This window comes from Alosa alosa, chromosome 16, assembly GCF_017589495.1.
Source record: "Alosa alosa isolate M-15738 ecotype Scorff River chromosome 16, AALO_Geno_1.1, whole genome shotgun sequence".
Taxonomy (NCBI): Eukaryota; Metazoa; Chordata; class Actinopteri; order Clupeiformes; family Clupeidae; genus Alosa; species Alosa alosa.
The window spans coordinates 18,445,455-18,465,256 of record NC_063204.1 but is presented as its reverse complement, the minus strand read 5'-3'; the positions used below and the strand labels follow the sequence as shown (position 1 = coordinate 18,465,256).

Below are 19,802 nucleotides of genomic sequence, written 5' to 3'. Positions count from 1 at the left end.
ACTGTCCTATCATTAAAGACATAAAAAGATCAAAAATATATACTTAAAAAAAAAAAGGCCCAAACATAAATTATCACATTCATCTAATCTTTCCTAATGATCCACTAGCGGCCCGCCCCATTAGCAGGTCGTCAAAAAAATCGTCTCTGTAGGCAGCCTAGGCTCTGAGATCTGCCCAAAAAAACAATTGCTAACAACAAGTGTTGCCAACCACTCAAAGGCAAAATAAAGTGTTCCAACCCAATAACCGCCAAGATGCGCGTTCAGGAGAGTTTCAATTGCACGGGAGGGAGGGGGAGGGTTTAGCGAACTAGCTCTCTGTTTTGTTTGAATGTCAACAGAAGTGACATTACCCCGCCATCATTGAAACAACCTTTAAGTCCTAGTCCAGTTCACTGCTGAGGAGAAATGGTGTTTTACTACATGTTCTTTATATTTAACTACCCATGGGTTAGAAACTCTCTCTGATATGAACTGATCTGATACTCCTGCACCATGCACTTTTCTTGCACTTTTCATTGTCGTAAACTTACAACTATCCTCCTTTCCTTTCATACTAACATCTGCTTCTGTATCGTTCAAAAAAGAAAAATATAAATATAAAATAATTTTTAAAAAAATATATAAAATAATAAAAAGAGAGTTGGCTGTGTAGGCTGTGCTGTTGCATTCAGAGCGAGTTGAGGAAAACAGTTCAAGTGGTACATCAGAAGTATCACCACAAGGTCCCCTGTTTAGACCTCCATGTCCTATTCAACTTTGAGACCAGACAAGAGTTTGAGAGCGCTGCTGTGAAGGGTGATCCCAATACTGTTTCTGATTTTCCTTGTCACAGTGACGTGCTAAGTGACCTTCTCCTCTGGTTAGCCCCACGGCCACATCCATGTTCTTCCTTCAAGCCTTTCATAGTTTTCAGCGTATTGTTCAGTTCCTTTAGAGCTGCCGTACTCCAAGCAACTAGATGGCTCTTCACATAGTCCATGATGTCCTCTACCCATGGGTTAGAAACTCTCTCTGAAATGAACTGATCTGATACTCCTGCACCATGCACTTTTCTTGCACTTTTCATTGTCTTATGTATCATTAAAAAAAAACTATAAAATAATAAAAAGAGAGTTGGCTGAGTAGGCTGTGCTGTTGCATTCAGAGCCCAATGAGCCCAGATACCCAATGTTCTCAGGCCTATTTTGCGCATAACCAAAACTACTACCTAAGCATAGGCAGTAAAGCCACTACCACTATCACTGGCAGGAAATAGTGCACTCTTCCGCCTCAGCCTTAGGCAGGAAAACCCTCTACCTCCATCACAGGTATAAAAACCCTCTACCTCTACTACAGGTAGGAAAACCCTCTACCTCTATCACGATCAGGTAGGAAATCTGTGTATACACAACCAATACCCCTCTCATGGGTAGGACAGGCCTTCCCTATTTTACCAACTTTAAAAAGTGTAAAATCAGGGACTCACCACCAAGTTGTCTGTGACCACCAAATTCATTGGGGGGCTTATATAATGATGGAAAGATGAGCAACTGTGCCTAGTCACTAGACAAGCTAGACATTTAGACCCCTGTATGGGGAAGCGAGTAACATGAATAAACCAAGAGGGCAGGCGAACGTTCGGAGAGCGTAGACACTATGGCAGATCTGAGGCTAAATAGTAGACCAGTTCCACCTAGCCATTCCATTGAACCCCATTCAATTTGGCGCCACTTTGACATCAAATAACGTTACAGCTGAAGCGTTTTAAGTAGAGATGCACCGATATGGAATTTTAGGGCCGATAACGATAACCGATATTTACTGGTTTGTTGTGGCCGATACCGATACGATAACCGATAATATTACTCTTGAAAAAAAATTGTGAAAAGTGATTTGGGGAAAGCATTAAATAAGCATAATTTTATTGCAGTAATTTTACCTACCACCAAATGATGGACAGAACTCATAATAGTCCTCGGCAGTAGTACGGCAGTCAACAACATAACAGTAGCCTAGCCCTACAGTATGTGTGGCTCCTGGCGAAGCCCTAGCCCTACAGTATGTGTGGCACTGGCGAAGAAATGTGATTTTGGCGCGCTCCGTGATGAATTGATCAGGGACCGTATCGTCTGTGGGATACAGAGCGACACCCTCCGCAAACAACCATTACGTGAAAAGAATCTCACCCTTGAACTGGCAGTTAGCATTAGCATGCTCCATGAACAGTCAGAGAAAAGCTCTAAGGAACTTCATAAGGAAGCTGAAGTGTGCTCAATTCAGAAGGCTCGCTGTGGCAATTGTAATGGCCACACTCTGACACTCACCTGATAAGATATGCAATAACTGTGGAAAACTTTGCTAGGTGTTGTCGCTCTGCACCAGCGCAGGCCACAGCTCGCCCCAAAGCCCCCACTCCATACAGAAGTAGAAAAATGGGTAGAGTAAACAAATTGACCATTGAACCAGACAATCAGGTGGTTGATAATTTTTACTGTGACACAATACTCACACCCGCACAGGAGGGGGAAATCTTCGCCACGTTCACAATGAAGAACGGAAATGGACAACTGAAGGTAAAAGTGGACACTGGTGCCAAATGTAATGTACTGCCCAGAAAACTGCTGCATGCAGTTGACCACACAGTGCATGTGGATCCAAATGAAAAGGTCAATCTAGTGGCTTATGGAGGTCAATCAAAACTGATGGCACTGTAACACTGCATTGTACACAGGGACAGTTAAAGTTTCATGTGGTCAATAGGGATGTAAAACCCATACTGGGACTACAAGACAATATTGCTATTGGTCTCATACATCTCGGACCTGACATCCACATACTGCAACAAAAAGCTCCAGAAATACTGGAGTACAAAGACCTTTTTGACACCGGTGTCATAGGTAAATTGCCTGTGATATATCATATGAGACTAGTTGACACTGTTGCCCCCACAATATGTGGTCCCCGCAGGATCCCTATTGCCATGAAAGATAAGGTTAAGGCGGAGCTGGACCGAATGACTGCCCTTGGTGTCGAAGATATCGAAGAGGTGTCTCGTTGTGCTGCATGCAACGCTTTGACAGCACACCACACAAAGGAACCAATGCACCTCCATGACATCCCTGAACTACCATGGTCATTTACTGCAGCCGATATATTTGAGTGGCGTGCCAAAATGCATCTAGTCCTGGTGGACTTTTACTCAGGGTGGTTCGAGCTGGACTACCTCCCCAAAATGATCAGCAACACGGTCATTACGAAGCTGAAGCGACACTTTGCTACACATGGTGTGCCCCACACCCTCATGACTGACAATGGGACCCAGTTCACTGGAAGGGACTTTGCAGACTTTTCACAAGCATGGGACTTTAAACACATCCGCAGCAGTCTTTATTACCCACAATCTAATGGTCTTGCTGAGCGTGCAGTAAGATCCGCTAAGCACCTGCTGGAGAAGTGCCACCGTGATGGTACAGACATCCAAGCAGCCATTCTCCACACTCGCAACATTCTCCGTGATGGACTCCCTTCCTCTGCTCAGTGCCTCATATCCAGGCAGACCAGGACCTTCCTGCCAGCAACCACAGACATGCTCAGGCCTGCTATCCAAGTCAACGTGGCTGCTACCATCTCCAAACACAGAATGAGGGGGAAAGTGTATCAAGACCGCAGTGCTCACCGCCTCTCTGCACTAAGACCAGGTCAAACAGTCAGAGTGCAGACTGAACGTGGTTTTGATCAAGAGGCAAGAGTGGAAGGCCCAGCTCAGCAGCCTAATAGCTACGTAATAACATCACAAGGAAAGAGATATATCAGAAACAGGCGACATCTCCTTTGGGTTGATGAAAACCCAACGGCAAGCTCTGAGGAAGACGTGCCACTGAGGTCCACCTCACCAGTACCTGATAGAGAGACTGCCCAAAACGCCAACCCACCACCTACACCTCCTAGTATCACACCAGTGGTCAATACTGCTGACTCATCTGAGAGACATTTGGTGGTGACTCGAGCAGGCAGTTAGCCAACCCAATCAGCGTTATCAGGACTATGTCAGTACTAGGCTGAAAAACTAAACTAAAATCAAAATGTGGAAATGATAACTATGTGTTTCTTTGTTAACTGAACTAACTTTGTTTGCTCATAATGCACCCTACTATTAATGTTGTGTGTCACCTTTTGTTCTGTGGTAGGTGTCCTGGACAGATCATTTCAGTATGTGTTTTTGTTCCGGTTTTGTTATGCGATGCCTACAGCTCAGGGGCCTGTTGCACAAAAGCAGAATTAAGACATCCGGGATAAGTTACTGAGCTGCGCTCAATGAATCCAAAACAAGAGCGTACAGGTTTAAGTGGTTGCACAAAGACCAAGCCAGGATGAGCAGACACGGATTCATCAAGCCAGGTGAAACCTATCCTGGATAACTGCGCGCTCACTGCTCCCTCAAGTAGACCCCGCCACCGATCACAGATTCACTGATTCACCATGGCAACTAGAGCAGCTTCATTGCTTCTTCTACGGTGTAAAGTAGGTAGTGATAGCCTTTTCACAACAGCAACAAACAGCAACACCTCTGTTTAGGAGAATATTGCAACTAGTGTCGCGACCACCACGCGTGAAATAGTTACGGTGCTCCCGTGACGTCACATTGTCACATGACAGGTCGGGAATGGCGAGTATGTAAAAGTTAATTAATGATCACAAACGTTTAAATAATGACAGTGGGTCTAGTTATATGGGATAACAATGTGTAGTGGGCAGTGGAATAACTATTGGTTTCCGTTTGTGGTGACTGCTGACTGAGATAAGGGATGAAATAGAAAAAAGAAATAGATCCTGGAACTTAGCCTGGTCTGGAGCAGGCTAGCTCCACAGAGTAAATCGTCATGGTGACTTATCCATAACATATCCTGCTGCCCCCTATCCGCTTTTGTGCAACCGGATCACAGATAAATTGAGCCAGGATAACCAAGATATCCCGGCTTAATCTCTTATCCTAGTTTTGTGCAATGGGCCCCAGGTTATGAAATGTGTTGTGTGGGCTGTGTTAAGTTTATTTACATCTCATCTGGAAGAAAGGGGATGTAGAGTTGTGGCACTATCACTTTAAATATCAGTGTTGATGTTAACGTCACTAGGTGGTGACCCCTGTATGGTGAAGCGGGTAACGTGAATAAACCAGTCTAGTGTCTACACTCACACAAGCTGCATGTGTAATTACTCGACACGTTACATTGTACAAGATATTTACAGTGCAGTAGCTGTAAATAATTGTAGGAAAACAGCGACTAAGGCATTTGTAGAGAAGAAGGATGTTTTGGCTTGACAGGATTCACGGTAGGCTATTTCATTGTTCTGATTGGTTAGATCTATCCAATTTGAACGCAGAGGCATTTTTCAAACACGCCCCATATAATCACATCCCAATCATGCACTATCAGACTCAAATTCTGTATAGAATTGAGTATGGCTACTTCAGGCTAGATTTTTTCGAATGTTGTTTGAAAATTGAGGTTTGCGTTTACAGTTTTGAGAAAAGGGTGGAATGTGTTTCAGCAATTGTGAAAAACTGTAATTCATATGCTAATTTTCTCACTAATTCTTCGCCAAACATTCTTTTGGATTTGATGGCAACAAGATAAGCACACAAAAGCCACATGTGTCTCACATAGCTTAATTCTCTCCGCACTGTGACATTCTCTCTGTCCTGTCATAATTTAATGAAATTTGATCCATTTAATCCTCACCCAAGTCTTGATTGGACATACCGCATACTCTACATTCTAGGAAGTGCTTTCAGCCTAGATGCTGCAGTATAAGATTTCCAACTTTCTAGCCGTCAAAGCACCAATGACACTATACCTTTCAATCTGAATGTTTTTTATTACAGTGCGGAATATCATGCATGTCATTAGCAGTATTATATACACCTCAAGTACAAGTACACTACATTTGCTAAGTAAATATTTTGTATGTCATGTATTTTATTTCAAATTCTTCAACTAAAAACTAATAACATGTAATATTTCCTTTCAGTATTAACAGAAAATGTTATCACTTTAAGACACATTTAATGATAATCATCTGATCTTTTCAGTGATTTTTCTTATTTACCTTCAACCAGTGTTACGGTACATAACAACCACATCTCACTGTCATGACAAAGACATTTCTAAATTCCATACAACAAAAGCACTTGTTAAATTAGATGGGGGAATAAAAACCCTCTGTAATCTTTCAGCCATGTCCCTCAGCAGCCAAAAGAGTGCAGCGGAGTTCTTCCCATTAGATTTGCATGCTCTGTAAATTTGAGGCTGAGGTGCACCGACTTCCCCCTCTGAGGCCATAAATCTGGCAAATGCGATTATGCGTCGCGCCGCTTTAGGAGTGGCCTCTCTCCTCTGTCCACCACATGCAGTGGACTCACATGGGAGGGAAAGTGCTGTGTCATTCTTAGGGTGGCGACTGTGTGGCAGATTTCTTTCTGACAGCCACTTCAGTCTGATGAGCCTCATGGCTATCTGCAAGCTCCATTAAATCAACTAATACACAAGTCCATCTCAGCACTTTGTTAAACCCCAGAGCTTTGACTTAAACTTAGTTCTATGAGGATTATCAGAAATCCAGACTTATCATCAGCTGAAACGCTGAAAAAGTTGAATTTCTGACTGAATAGGATTTGAATCTTAACAAATCTGCAAAATTTACCACCTCACTTTAACATATACATCTTAATATTTGGAGGTTGTCAAATTAAGTGGTAGTGGTAATTACAGTTAAAGAAATAAACTACAATTTTTTTTTTGTTGCTATTTTAGTAAAATACAAGTGGGCTTTGAACGAATTATTTTGTTTGTTACATCATTGGATGTAATACATGGTCCAATGTACACCATAAATGTGTTTATGTGAAAGGGAAAACTTAACTGAATAAAAGTCCCCAGGGTAACTGTATTAGTAACAAGGTCACATAGCATTTAGTTAATAACATGTTTTTCATAATGATTTTGACATTTAAGTGGCATATTAGTCAGAATTGTCCCTGTTATACTAATGAAGGGTGCACCCTAGTGACTTTGGTTCCCTTTGTCCACGGTACCCAGGTGGTGGTGAATGCTCTGATTGGGGCTATCCCATCCATCATGAACGTGCTGCTCGTCTGTCTCATCTTCTGGCTAATCTTCAGCATCATGGGGGTCAACCTGTTTGCGGGCAAGTTTGGCCGCTGTGTCAACCGCACAGGCTACATTTACAATGTAACCGAAATCAACAACTTGACCCAGTGCCTGGGCATGAACGACACACAGTATTACTGGACCAAAGTGAAAGTCAACTTCGATAATGTGGGTGCCGGTTATCTTGCGCTGCTTCAAGTGGTGAGTTTGATGCCCTCCCACTCCCTCTCTGCTTGAAACTTTCCTTTTTCCTCTTCTTTACTTTTGCTGTTGCTGCCCACCTTGTCTCCCCAAGAACAACCGAATCAATCAAGTTGGTGGAACTTATTTTTAGCAGTCACCGGGACCATTATACTGAGTTTTGTACTCAGCGAGAGTGCACACATGTCATTCTTCACTTTAACTTAGTTGGTACAGTCGCCTAGCAACAAGTCACTTAGCGTTTTCCATCACCTTCTTCTGACTTCACTCAATACAAACCTTTCATTTGCATCTAGAAATAGTCAGCCCTTAGCCATTCACAAAAGGCTGCAATTACGGGTAACTAAGGTAAAAAGCCCTACCGTAGTGATTTCTTGCTGATAAGCCCCGACTTGTTTTGAAGTAGGACACCCCATATTCCATTCAGTTTCTGTCTTTCAGCTTTAAAAATACCCCACCAGAAGGAAGCCCATATTTGTCCTTTCCCCCTCTTTCCCCACTTTCCCGTTCTTTTGGTTTGAGATATCTTATCTTTGTAACATGTGCAGCATATTATTGAAAAATGTTTTAAACTGTACTTTACATGTATAAAAAACTTAATATAATCATGAAGACTATTTAATTTATTCTCAGGCTACTTTCAAAGGCTGGATGGACATCATGTATGCAGCAGTGGATTCACGTGCGGTTAGTATACAGTCTATCCCTGGTGTTTGTTTAATACATACACATCAGATAATGCTGATATATATATATATATATATATATATATATATATATATATATATATATAATTTGGAATTTCACTAATGGGAACTGATGTCATTTATCTTATCTCCCCTTTTGCTGATTCAGGTAGAGGAACAGCCAATTAAGGAGACCAACTTGTACATGTACTTGTACTTTGTGATATTCATCATATTTGGCTCTTTCTTTACACTCAATCTCTTCATTGGTGTCATCATTGACAACTTCAACCAACAGAAGCGAAAGATAAGTATCAACACTGAGATACTCACACAACTATCTGTGAAGATACTCTTTATAACACTCATGAGAAAATAACAGTGAAGGTGGTGCTCTTTTTACTTAGGTGGGGAGGACATCTTCATGACTGAAGAACAGAAGAAGTACTACAATGCCATGAAGAAACTTGGATCCAAAAAGCCACAGAAGCCGATTCCACGCCCTGTGGTGAGCATCCTCACAAGACCACATTCTGATTAATTACTGCTATTAGAGAGCCTTTATGTCACTGTACTGGGGGCCATTAACATCAGTTTGTTTTTAAAACAAATATACCTGTTTTCTTTACATATGTCACATGTTGAATAGTTTCTTTTTGTGTATTGATTTGATGATGAAATTTGCTATATGTGTGTCATGATAATTTTCAAAACATACATTGGACTCATCAAGACCTGACAAAATATTTTGAAATGTTGACCTTTTTATTACTTTTTTATATGATAAATTATGGTATATTTTAACTATTCTATTTTTGTTATGGTTATGGTATTTAGCAGACACTTTTGTCCAAAGCGACATAACAACAATAAGTTCAATTTAACAATAAACAATTTAAAAGTTAGTAAGACTAAGGAGAATAGCAATAATAAACAACAATGTCAATTCAATCAATAGCCTAATGAAAATAAATAAATACTATAATATTCAAACCATAACGCATAAGAAACGCTTAATAAACTAAGTGCATGTTGAACAGATATGCCTTTAGACCCTCTTAAAAGACCCAAAACTATAACAGAAACAGAGAGCATTGGGCAACACATTCTACCAACAAGGAACCACTAAGGAAAATAATCTTGAATTTGACCTAGCGTTTATGGCTGGTTGACACAACAGATGCTCATCAGGAGACCTCAGAGGGCGGTTGGGAATATATATCTTGATCACTGAATTAAGATAGCAGAGAGCAGATCCAGTGTCTTATAGGCCAAAGTGAGAGATTTAAATTTAATTCTGGCCACTATAGGGAGCCATTTTTGTACTGTACTTTTTTTAAAATGTTAAAACTACTGCCCTTTTATGTGTTATGTACTCTTTGCTCTTGTTTATGTAAATCACATTGAACTACCCCTGTGTATGACATGTGCTATATGAATACAATTCCCTTGTCTTGCCTTGCCTATATTGAAGGAGATAACATACTCAACTGTATTTGTCCCCAAACTCTCCACAGAATGCAGTCCAACGCTTCTTCTTTGACCTTGTGTCAAAACAAGCCTTTGACATCCTGATCATGCTCCTCATTATCCTAAACATGCTGACCATGATGGTGGAGACAGATGAACAGTCCTCCAAAATGGAGGACATCCTCTACAACATCAATCTAGCCTTCATTATAATCTTCACTACAGAGTGCATCATCAAAATCATTGCCCTTCGTTGCTACTTTTTCAAAATTGGCTGGAACATCTTTGACTTTGTTGTGGTCATCCTCTCCATTGTGGGTGAGTGTGTTTCAATATATATATTACATGAAAAAACATTGAAATATTTAAAGTAAAAATTGTGTTCATAAAACATGTCATTTCTACAGTATGTCAAAGGTGCACTCAACAGCTACTAAATATTGTTATGAAATATCCAAAGCCTGTAAGGTCCTGACTAAAGGATACACTGATGGTGTTCAAATGCCAATATCATCACCCATCCATCTTACTGCTCATATGTTATAGCATGAGTGTCCACATACACAAGTCCACATACCCTTGACTTGAATGATCAAGGTCTCTGTGCCCAAGTCTAGTTAGCCTGGCTTTCCCCATGCATACATGGGCTCTCCCCACTTTGAGGCACTTTGGAACATATATGTTCCTTATGGCCCTGATCAGAAAATGGAGCAGGCCAAAGGGTTACTGCTCTGATGGCGTAGCCTTCCCTGACCAAGGATGCCTCAGTTAAGGTGAAGGTAATTGAAGCAATCAGGTCTGTCAGCCCAGGTGATTGGGCAGTGATTGAGGTTTGAATCAGCTGACGATTTTTGAGCTTGGGGGCTGGAAGGTTGATGAATGGCTTCTGGAGGAGTTGATGTATGGTTCAGGGAGGTGACTCTGAACCCCTCTACCATTCATAATTCATGTTTCAGACCATTTGGGTCAAAATGCTCCCAGGTTATGAGGTGCACAAATCAGGTTCAGTGTATATGTAAAGCTGACCAGAATGTTTGTTTTAGCTGCTTTTTAAATGTAATTAAATGTAATAAACGTTTATTCATGCTTGTCTTAATGGGTAATACATTTTTATGTTCACCAACAAGCATGAGCATCGTATTGGGAGGGAAAGTGGGGAGAGGGTCCTTGACAATTCTTGGATATTCTTTCTTTCATTTGAATATTCTAATTTCCAAATTAAATGTCATTATGACTGTCAGAAGAAATGTAAAGTTAGTGTATTGGCTGAATAACTTGGTTGATTGACTGACTGAATTTTGCATCCTAAAAATAGTGAAGACTGGGGGCCAGGATTTATAACTAAACGCTTTTGTTTATGGTAGTTGAGCATTACTAGTGCTGGAGCTCAAATTATAGTGCTGCTAGTGCAATATATCTTTCTCTAAGAAAGCTAAATCGACTTCTTTCCAAAAACAACTTATTTCCAAAGAAAGGTGAGCACAAACATAATAAAAAAAAGATGAGACATGAAATCCCATGGTTCTGAACTGCTTGAATAGAACGAACTAACGAAATTGAAAGAACGGAAAAATACACTTTCAAATGATACCTTGGCTATACATGCAGGGATGGATTACTGCACGGGCCTACCGGGCCCAGGCCCAGGGGCCCAAGGGGTCAGGGGGCCCTGAAGCCCAAGCCTTTGCATGGAACCATTGCCTCAATATCAACAAATCAGGATGTAGGCTATGAATTCATGAATTGAATTTAGTATTGGCCATCCCCAAAATGCACCAGAATACAGGAAATCACATCAAACAAATTAAACATTTTCTGGGGGAGGACCCCCAACCCACCCCCACAACCCCCCCCCACATATACGACAATTAGTGGGGGGCCCTCAATACATCTGGGCCCAGGGGCCCGAAAGTTCATAATCCGCCCATGTATACATGTAATCGTAAGGCTAAATAAACTGTACTCTAACATCACTGTTTGTATACCACACCATTATAAGACTAATTTGAAAAATGTTTAGCAGTATCTATCATTAGCAGTATCTATCTAGCAGTATATATCTTGTAATATATAATTAATAATAATGAGTTAAACATAAGCTGCATAGGCTACATGTCATTTAACATTATTAGAGCCCGACCGATATTGTATTTTAAAGACCGATACCAATTTCGATATTTGAGGATTTCAAAAAACGATAAACGATAAATCAGCCAATATTCCTTTTTAACAAACACAATGTAAAAATGTACTCTAATATTTAGCATATTGGAAATTTCTGATCAAGGTAGCACATATTGTGTTTTAATAGGCCTAACTATCTAGTCTGGTAAACAAAACTCATTCACAAAGTGAAAAGAGTCTGGTCCCTCACGATTGGGATTCCTTTCCAACACAATACGACGAGCGCTAACTTTGAAATCATTGGTCCAGCCTAACCAATCACATTATTCAGGGATTCATAACGTTCATTCATAAAATGATATTTTTGTGCTTTTACACACCGTGAACAGCATTAAACAGTGTGATCCATTGTGTGATTGGAAAGGAAAATTGCATAATGTAACGTCCTCTCATATGGCTTGAACACATTGCCTGCGTTACGTCTGCGAAACTGCTCAGTTGCGTATTGATTTGTCTCAGGCACGGCTCCAACTGTGCTGCAACCGCAACCCAGCTAGATAATAGAAGGGACGCCTATTATTTCCACTTCAAGCGAGCGTTCTGTGCAGAAATACATTGGGGGCGCAACTGGTTACAGTTCGAGTCCAGCCCGGGTCATTTCCTGATCCCACCCCATCTCCCACTCGCTTCCTGTCACTTTCTCTACTGTAATGTCACATTAAAAGGCACAAAAAAAATACAAAACATGAATTAACCATGTTTTACCAAAAAATAAGAAATACATGGAAAAGACCAGTTAATAGTCATAATCTGAGTTGAAAAGGTGTGTGCTATAAAGCGTGCTATAATGTGTGTGCTATAAAGTAGCAGAAATAGGGTGACCACCAACTAGACAAGTTGTGTCTAAACAAATGACAAATTGGCCTAATATCGGCACACTTATGTATCGGTCAGGCTCTAATAGCTATATCAGATTTACCTAGTAGCAAATCTTGACCCTCATGACCCTCAGTTTCAGAAATCCCTGTTTCAGTGGACCCCTCATCATCCTCTGATTATACTGTGGATGTGAGAGATGGTGAGCTTGTACAGTTCAAAATTAAAGCAAACCATGTTTAGCAATTTTGACTGAAAGGTGTTTAGCAACACTAACACCAGTGTGTTTCATTATGTTTGTATGAGGCTAATATCAATCATATGCTTCATGCTTGTAGAGGGGTCTGTCCTTGTAGATAGAGAAGATGTGATAGGGGATAATGGAAGTGAAGAGAGCAGGGAATATGAAGGTTGCTCTGAGCACAGTGAGAGGACAGAAGAGTAAATGGGAATAGTCAGGGCAATGCAGAACAGTTTTTTTGCCATAGGATCCAGGACTGGTAAGATAAATGAATTAATGAACAGAGAGACATAGATTTATGTGTACAGTGGCTCAATTCTTTTTTCGGGGAAAAAAAGTATGTGAGGAACATGGATCAAGAGAGGAGGGGGGCCCATCAGGACTGCTTATGCATAGGGCCCCTGCCAACATGGTTATGTTTCTTTAGCTTTTCTTGACCAGCATCCATTCATTCAGAATTCAGCATAATTTCTTTTTACCCTTATTTTGTTTGTAAATATGCCATGCACAGCTTTTATGTACTGATATGGCTTTCTGACAGAGTGTTTGGGCTCCAAGGATACCAAGACATACCTTAATTATTGCCCTACAATTAAGACAATTATGGAAACATCAGGGAGCTGTTATATATTACCCATCGTTGTGTCTTGTGTTGACTGTGCAGATATTACAGGGGTCAGCCATGGCCTACTGGTTAGGGCTTCGGGCTTGTAACCGAAGGGTTGCCAGTTCGATCCCTGACCAGTAGGAATGGGTGAAGTGCCCTTGAACAAGGCACCTAACCCCTCACTCCTGCCCGAGCGCCGCTGTAGCAAGGCAGCTCACTGCTCTGGGTTAGTGTGTGCTTCACTTCACAGTGTGCTCTGTGTGTTCACTAATTCACGGATGGGATAAATGCAGAGACCAAATTCCTTGTATATGCCAGTATACTTGGCCTAGAAACCTGATTCACATTTACAGTGAGAATATATTTGTCTTGAATTGACTTGTATCTAGTAATGGCTTTTCCACATACAATCATTTACATACTTATACAAGGCAGGAGTGGGCTTACCTTTACACAGGTTAGTGCAAAGATTACGTATTTTAATTACATCTGCTGTATTTTTGCTTGCTTTTGCAGGTATTGTTCTTGCCGACATCATCGAGAAGTACTTTGTTTCTCCCACCCTTTTCCGAGTCATCCGATTGGCCAGGATTGGACGGGTCTTGCGTCTGATTCGAGGAGCTAAAGGAATAAGGACTTTACTCTTTGCCTTAATGATGTCCCTACCAGCATTGTTCAACATTGGGCTCCTCCTCTTCCTGGTCATGTTCATCTACGCCATATTTGGCATGGCCAACTTTGCCTACGTCAAAAAGCAGGCCGGCATCGACGACATGTTCAACTTTGAAACGTTCGGAAACAGCATGATCTGCCTGTTCCAGATCACGACGTCAGCCGGCTGGGACGCTCTACTGAGCCCCATCCTGAACAACTCACCAGAGGAGTGCAACCCCAACATTCCACACACGGGCACCAACGCCCGGGGCAACTGTGGTAATCCCTCTGTGGGCATCACCTTCTTCGTCACCTACATCATCATCTCCTTCCTCATCGTGGTCAACATGTACATAGCCATAATCTTAGAGAACTTTAGTGTCGCCACCGAGGAAAGCACAGAGCCTCTGAGCGAGGACGACTTTGAGATGTTCTACGAGGTGTGGGAGAAGTTCGACCCCGAGGCCACGCAGTTCATTGAGTACTCCAAGCTCTCTGACTTTGCCGACACGCTGTCGGAGCCACTGCGCATTGCCAAGCCCAACAAGATCAAGCTCATCTCCATGGACTTGCCCATGGTCAGTGGCGACAAGATCCACTGCCTGGACATCCTGTTTGCCTTCACCAAGCGCGTGCTTGGCGAGTCGGGCGAGATGGACGCCCTCAAGCAGCAGATGGAGGAGAAGTTCATGATGGCCAACCCATCCAAGATCTCCTATGAGCCCATCACCACCACGCTGAGACGCAAGCAGGAGGAGGTGTCTGCCGCCATCATCCAGAGGTGCTACCGGAGGCACCTGGTGAGAAGGCAGATGAAGCACGCCTCCTTCCTCTACCGCCAGATCAACACCACCACAACAGAGGGGGCGTGCAAGGAGGACAGCTGCATTGCCCCTGAGAAGGAGGGCCTCATAGCCTCCATGATGAAGGAGAACTATGGACCTGAAATGGAGCTGATAGAAACGCTGTCCTCCACCTCCTCGCCACCATCTTATGACAGTGTGACGAGGGCCACTAGTGAGCTTTTTCAAGCTTTATTACCCGAGGCCAGGGACACTGACCTGAGCGAACATTATCCTTCCCCCGACAGAGACCGCGAAACTTTTCTGTAACGCTGGAGAAGGACATGGTTAATTCATGTTTTGTTTTGTTTTTTGTTTACCGAATGTAACATAGTTCATATGACACCAACTTCAGTCTTGATATACATGTGGTTGTGAATCAAAACTGCAGGGTTCTCAAAGGAAATTTGAGTTTTAGTTTTTTTTTTTTTTTTTTCTTGTGGGTAATAGATTTTGTTGGAATACTCAAAGGGAAACTATACATCACATAGAAGACCCTTTGACCCTGCTCACATCAGTTCTAAGTTTATATGCATGAAAGACTTCTGCAGGGTCATTGCAATTATATCACTGATGTAATACTCATTTATTAGACTGAGACATACAGTTTATCAATATACTGCAAAGTATGCCTGAATGAGTACATAAAGGTCTTACTTATATTGGTGTGATTCCTCCAAATAACAGCTTTAAAATTAAGCAAAAGATAAGGGAGTATGATTATGGTAGTATATCAATGTCTAATTATCAGTCTTTCATAGAATGATTATGGTTCATGCTATTTTTGATATTTTTTAAAGTACTATATTGCCTCTGCTCTTTTTGAGTAGTCAACAAAAAACCTTGAAAACTACTAGACTGTAATAAAACGGGAGGACAGGTAATAAAAACAACTATATGAATCAAGCTGCTTTTGAAAATTTGCATCAGTGCAATTTGAGTTTACACATAATATTTTCCCCTTTACATCAGTTGCTTATCAATAACCTGATCTGAGTAGTAAGTATGATCAGTAAATGACAATCAAGCTACTTCAATAATAGTCTCTTGATTCAAATGAACACCTTTATTTACCTTGGGGTGTGTGTAGGCATTGTTACAAAACATTTATTTCAGAAAGCCTACACCTTTTGCTTTAGCAAAATTATTTATCCTATGAAATATTTTTTTTTGCACGTTTTGACTGCATCCTACACAGATGTAACACTCAAGAACACAGTTTTATTTTTTAAGCTGAATATGATTTGTTCTATTTTGCACACACCGAGTTCAGCAATAATTTGCTACTTTTAGTTTTAAATACAATTTTAAAAATAAGTGTCAAAGTTTGTATTGTATCGGCCTCGTCTCTATAAAGAAAACTTTTGTGGCCGCTAAGGCTACACTCTAACTGGTTATAGCACATCTGTTTTTATATCTCAGAGTCAACTTAAGGATCTGATCTTGGATGCATCTTTCAGGTCAGGATTGTAGGTTTGTTGAAGGGCTGTTTTCTGTAGCAATAGATCCAGTGTGTGCCTGGTAGAAGTCTTTCCTCTGTATCCATCTCTGTTCATAATGGCAAGCTCAGCTTTCTCACCATAAAAGATCATCATCCAAGACAAGCTGTTTCTAATGTTTTGTTTATGTTGCTGTTGTGACCATTATTATTGGCTTCCATATACATTATAAGATAATTGAGATAGAATGATTGAGAATCCACTCAATAAAATGGAGAAAAAGACCTCACCCAAACCACCCTTAGAATAATTAATATAATCCAAGTTTACCTGTGGTTCCTTGTACAGAATTCAGTCTGTTTTATGAAAGTACTGTACTCAAAGTAACATGCATATAACCTGTACAAGAAATCCAACATGACAAAAATCACTCAGTGTAAAAAAAATAACATTGAAACATAGTTTCTGCTCCCAATTATTTCACGGAAGAAAGACATTCAAACTCTCTGCAACTGATGTACACCTGAAATAAATTGATTTGTTTTGTAGTCTTTCACTCCACAGGAGAACCGACATTTCAAAAGGTGATGCAAGTCATAGAGATTACCTACTAGAGGAATAATAAATGCTAATGCAATTTAGTAGTACAAATAATGATCAACTGCATTTCACTGAAATCTCACCACTTAGATGAGTACATATTGTAACTAAAATGGTGAAATTATGAAGATTGCAGTGAGAATAATTCCGTAGAGTATGTATCACATACAAATATGTCCAGACAGAAGTAGCTGCTGATCACTATGTAATGATCCGCAATATATTTTTCACAAATATGGCTAAATATTGCTATGGTTAAGGATTACACATGTATCTGAAGCAAGCAGTGTGCTTAGGTTAAGAATAACAGTGCAACAGTGGATGCACAGGAGACTTTGGTCTATTACTCTCAATCTCTCTTTCTCTTCTTGTCCTTTCTATATACAATTAATTTCCACAATCTGCAATCTGCCCATACACAACAATTTTAACACTGATTTCTAACACTGCACCGAGAGCAACTTGTAAAATAATTACAAAGGCAATGTTATTATGAGCAATTTCCATCACACAGAAGTCTGTTCAGCTGGAACTGCCTTCAGTTAAATTACTTTTGCATAGGAGAGGAGCCATACCCCCAAAAGACTTGAGCTTTAGCTTTGTAAATGTGTGTGTGTATGTGTTCGGTGAGTGTTTCTGCCAACATCTGTGCATGCAAGTGTGTGTATGTGTGTGTGTGAGAGAGAGTGTGTGTCTTCTGTGTGAGTGTCTCATTTTATTTTATTTGTGTCTGTATATCTGCCAGTTTGTAATTTTGTATGTGTGTGTGTGTGTGTGTGTGATAACTCCACCATGCCATATAGCGCTGCCTCTGTGCTGGGGGATGAGGCTGAAGCATGTTGCTGTTAGCTCCCTGATCTAATGGTTTCAGATGGGTACTGTGCTGTGGAAGCTGAACAGATTTGGTTTGACAGTCAGCGGGCAGGGTGTGTGTGTCTGTCTGTGTGTGGTGTGTGTGTGCCCCCCGAAGCCCTCACCCCCGCCCCTTCTGTTGGGCGCTTTGCAGCACACTGCCCTCCATTTCCACTCTCCTCATTTCGCAAAGCAAACGGCCTGCAATTCAATTACTCTTCACAAAAGAGAAGATCCAGCAAGGCCTGTGTGAACATGCTAATAAATAATAACAAGCGGAATTTGTTTGTAGTCACCAGGGGTGTTGGGTCATTTCAATACGGACAGCGAATGATGGTGACAGTCATCTATGTGAATGTGAGGAAACATTTTGCGCTTTCATTTTGGTAAAAAGACAGTGACTATAAAAATGATGGATTTATATTTGTTCAAAGAGACTGTGGCTTTTGTCCCTACGTTGAACACTACAAAATGTCAGCTATGTATTATTTCTCTCTCTCTCTCTCTCTCTCTCTCTATCTGAACTGGCCGTGGATGAGATTTCATGGAAAACAAACATCAACTGACCTGTGTTGGGAATGAAATGTTTAAATGGATCTGTAAGTTGAATAAATCAGTCTTTGCTGTATCTGTTGTATGCTGTTCTGTGAAATTATTTGTGAAGTGCTCTGAAAAAAATTCCCGCACAATGAAACATGCCCCTGCAGGCGTCAACCATTTCCTGACTCAGAGGAAGACAGGTGCGGCACGAATTTAATGACAAAGAACGACTGCACGAAAGAACGACACTGCACACTCCAATTCACTTCAAAAGTCAGCTGAAAAAGTTTTGTCTGGCATGCCCTCCATGCTCTCTGGGCAGAGGGCACTGAATGTTCCGGGGCTTTCTAGAGCATGTCCCAGTGTGTACATTCATTAGATGTGTAACATCGTACAGATCCTCTGGGGATTCCTGACTCTACAACAAAACATATGTGCATCCGGCTACAGGAGCAATTTGACTAATGAGAAGAGGACTTATATTTTACAGCCACATGCTATACATTAACCTTTTTATTTTTATTTTTGTCAGATGCTTTTATTCATTCCAAGAGAGGTACAATAGAGACAAGCAGCTGATAAACGCATTCATTTTCACTTCAGCCAAATGGCAGGTACAGTGAGCTGACTGAAGGAAAGCACTTGGGAGACGAGAGACCTGAAGAGAGGCAGAAGAGCTGGAAGGGACATAAAAGGATTGTTTAGAAGGTTAGAAGATGAAAGCGCATCAGGTGTGTAGGTGAAAATGGAAGAGTCGGGCCTCCAGCTGACTTTTGAAAATGGAGAGGGATTCAGCAAAACTGGATAACTCCCTTGGAAACCTCAGGCCCATGGAGGAAATTAGTATAGACTTGGACGCCTTAACATGTCAGTGGTTGTAGTCTACAGTAAGCTGTTCCGACTCATTCTAAAATATTCACACAAATGTAACACTGTCAGTTAGAGGTGTCATCCATTCAGTTGTTGGTATAAATTAAATAAATTCATGCACAGTACAACTGATCAGGTTTGCCAGCATACTGGTTGCAGATCTCACTGTATTTCACAGAGGACACCCACTCCTACCTGTTGTCACTAACTTATGCGTATAAGGTGATATATCCATTATATGAACATGGTTCCAACAAACCAAGAAGATACATAGTGTAAACTTCTTCTCTGGTACCAGCAACACAGAGCATCAATATTATGGTAGCCTACTTTTTATGTTTTCATGGTATATTACAACAAAATATGCCATGCATGCAGGTACAGGATACAGGTTTCTGACCATTGCATGTTGCTGCTGACCAACATTTCTAACTAGCTGTTTGGGAAACATTCATGAAGAACAACTGACACCGCCAGTATGTCTGATGGGTATCTCTGCTATGGCGTATGTACATTATAGATTGTTCTTGGAATCTCGGTGTAATTTAAACATTACAGCTGGCTACAGAGAGAAAGTGGTAGTTCAGAAAAAAACAAAAGACATTGTGTTATAGAAAAATATGATTGATATATACACAGTTAGGTGTAC

The 19,802-nt window shown here is 41.0% G+C and overlaps 1 protein-coding gene across 4 annotated transcripts in view; it reads left to right on the top strand.

Annotated features, from left to right (window-relative positions):
• scn5lab (sodium channel, voltage gated, type V-like, alpha b) overlaps nucleotides 1-18,371 on the top strand; it is a 113,381-nt gene extending 95,010 nt beyond the window's left edge. For 2 of the 4 annotated variants that reach the window (XM_048265790.1, XM_048265789.1), the window contains 7 exons: nucleotides 7,080-7,352; nucleotides 7,986-8,039; nucleotides 8,208-8,345; nucleotides 8,442-8,546; nucleotides 9,556-9,826; nucleotides 12,645-12,710; nucleotides 13,873-18,371. In XM_048265790.1, the coding sequence (XP_048121747.1) occupies nucleotides 7,080-7,352; nucleotides 7,986-8,039; nucleotides 8,208-8,345; nucleotides 8,442-8,546; nucleotides 9,556-9,826; nucleotides 12,645-12,710; nucleotides 13,873-15,122 (2,157 nt within the window). In that variant the 3' untranslated portion in view covers nucleotides 15,123-18,371. The remainder of the gene's footprint in view (nucleotides 1-7,079; nucleotides 7,353-7,985; nucleotides 8,040-8,207; nucleotides 8,346-8,441; nucleotides 8,547-9,555; nucleotides 9,827-12,644; nucleotides 12,711-13,872) is intronic. The other 2 variants (XM_048265791.1, XM_048265792.1) reach the window with 1 other exon arrangement.
• Nucleotides 18,372-19,802: the final 1,431 nt, after the last annotated feature.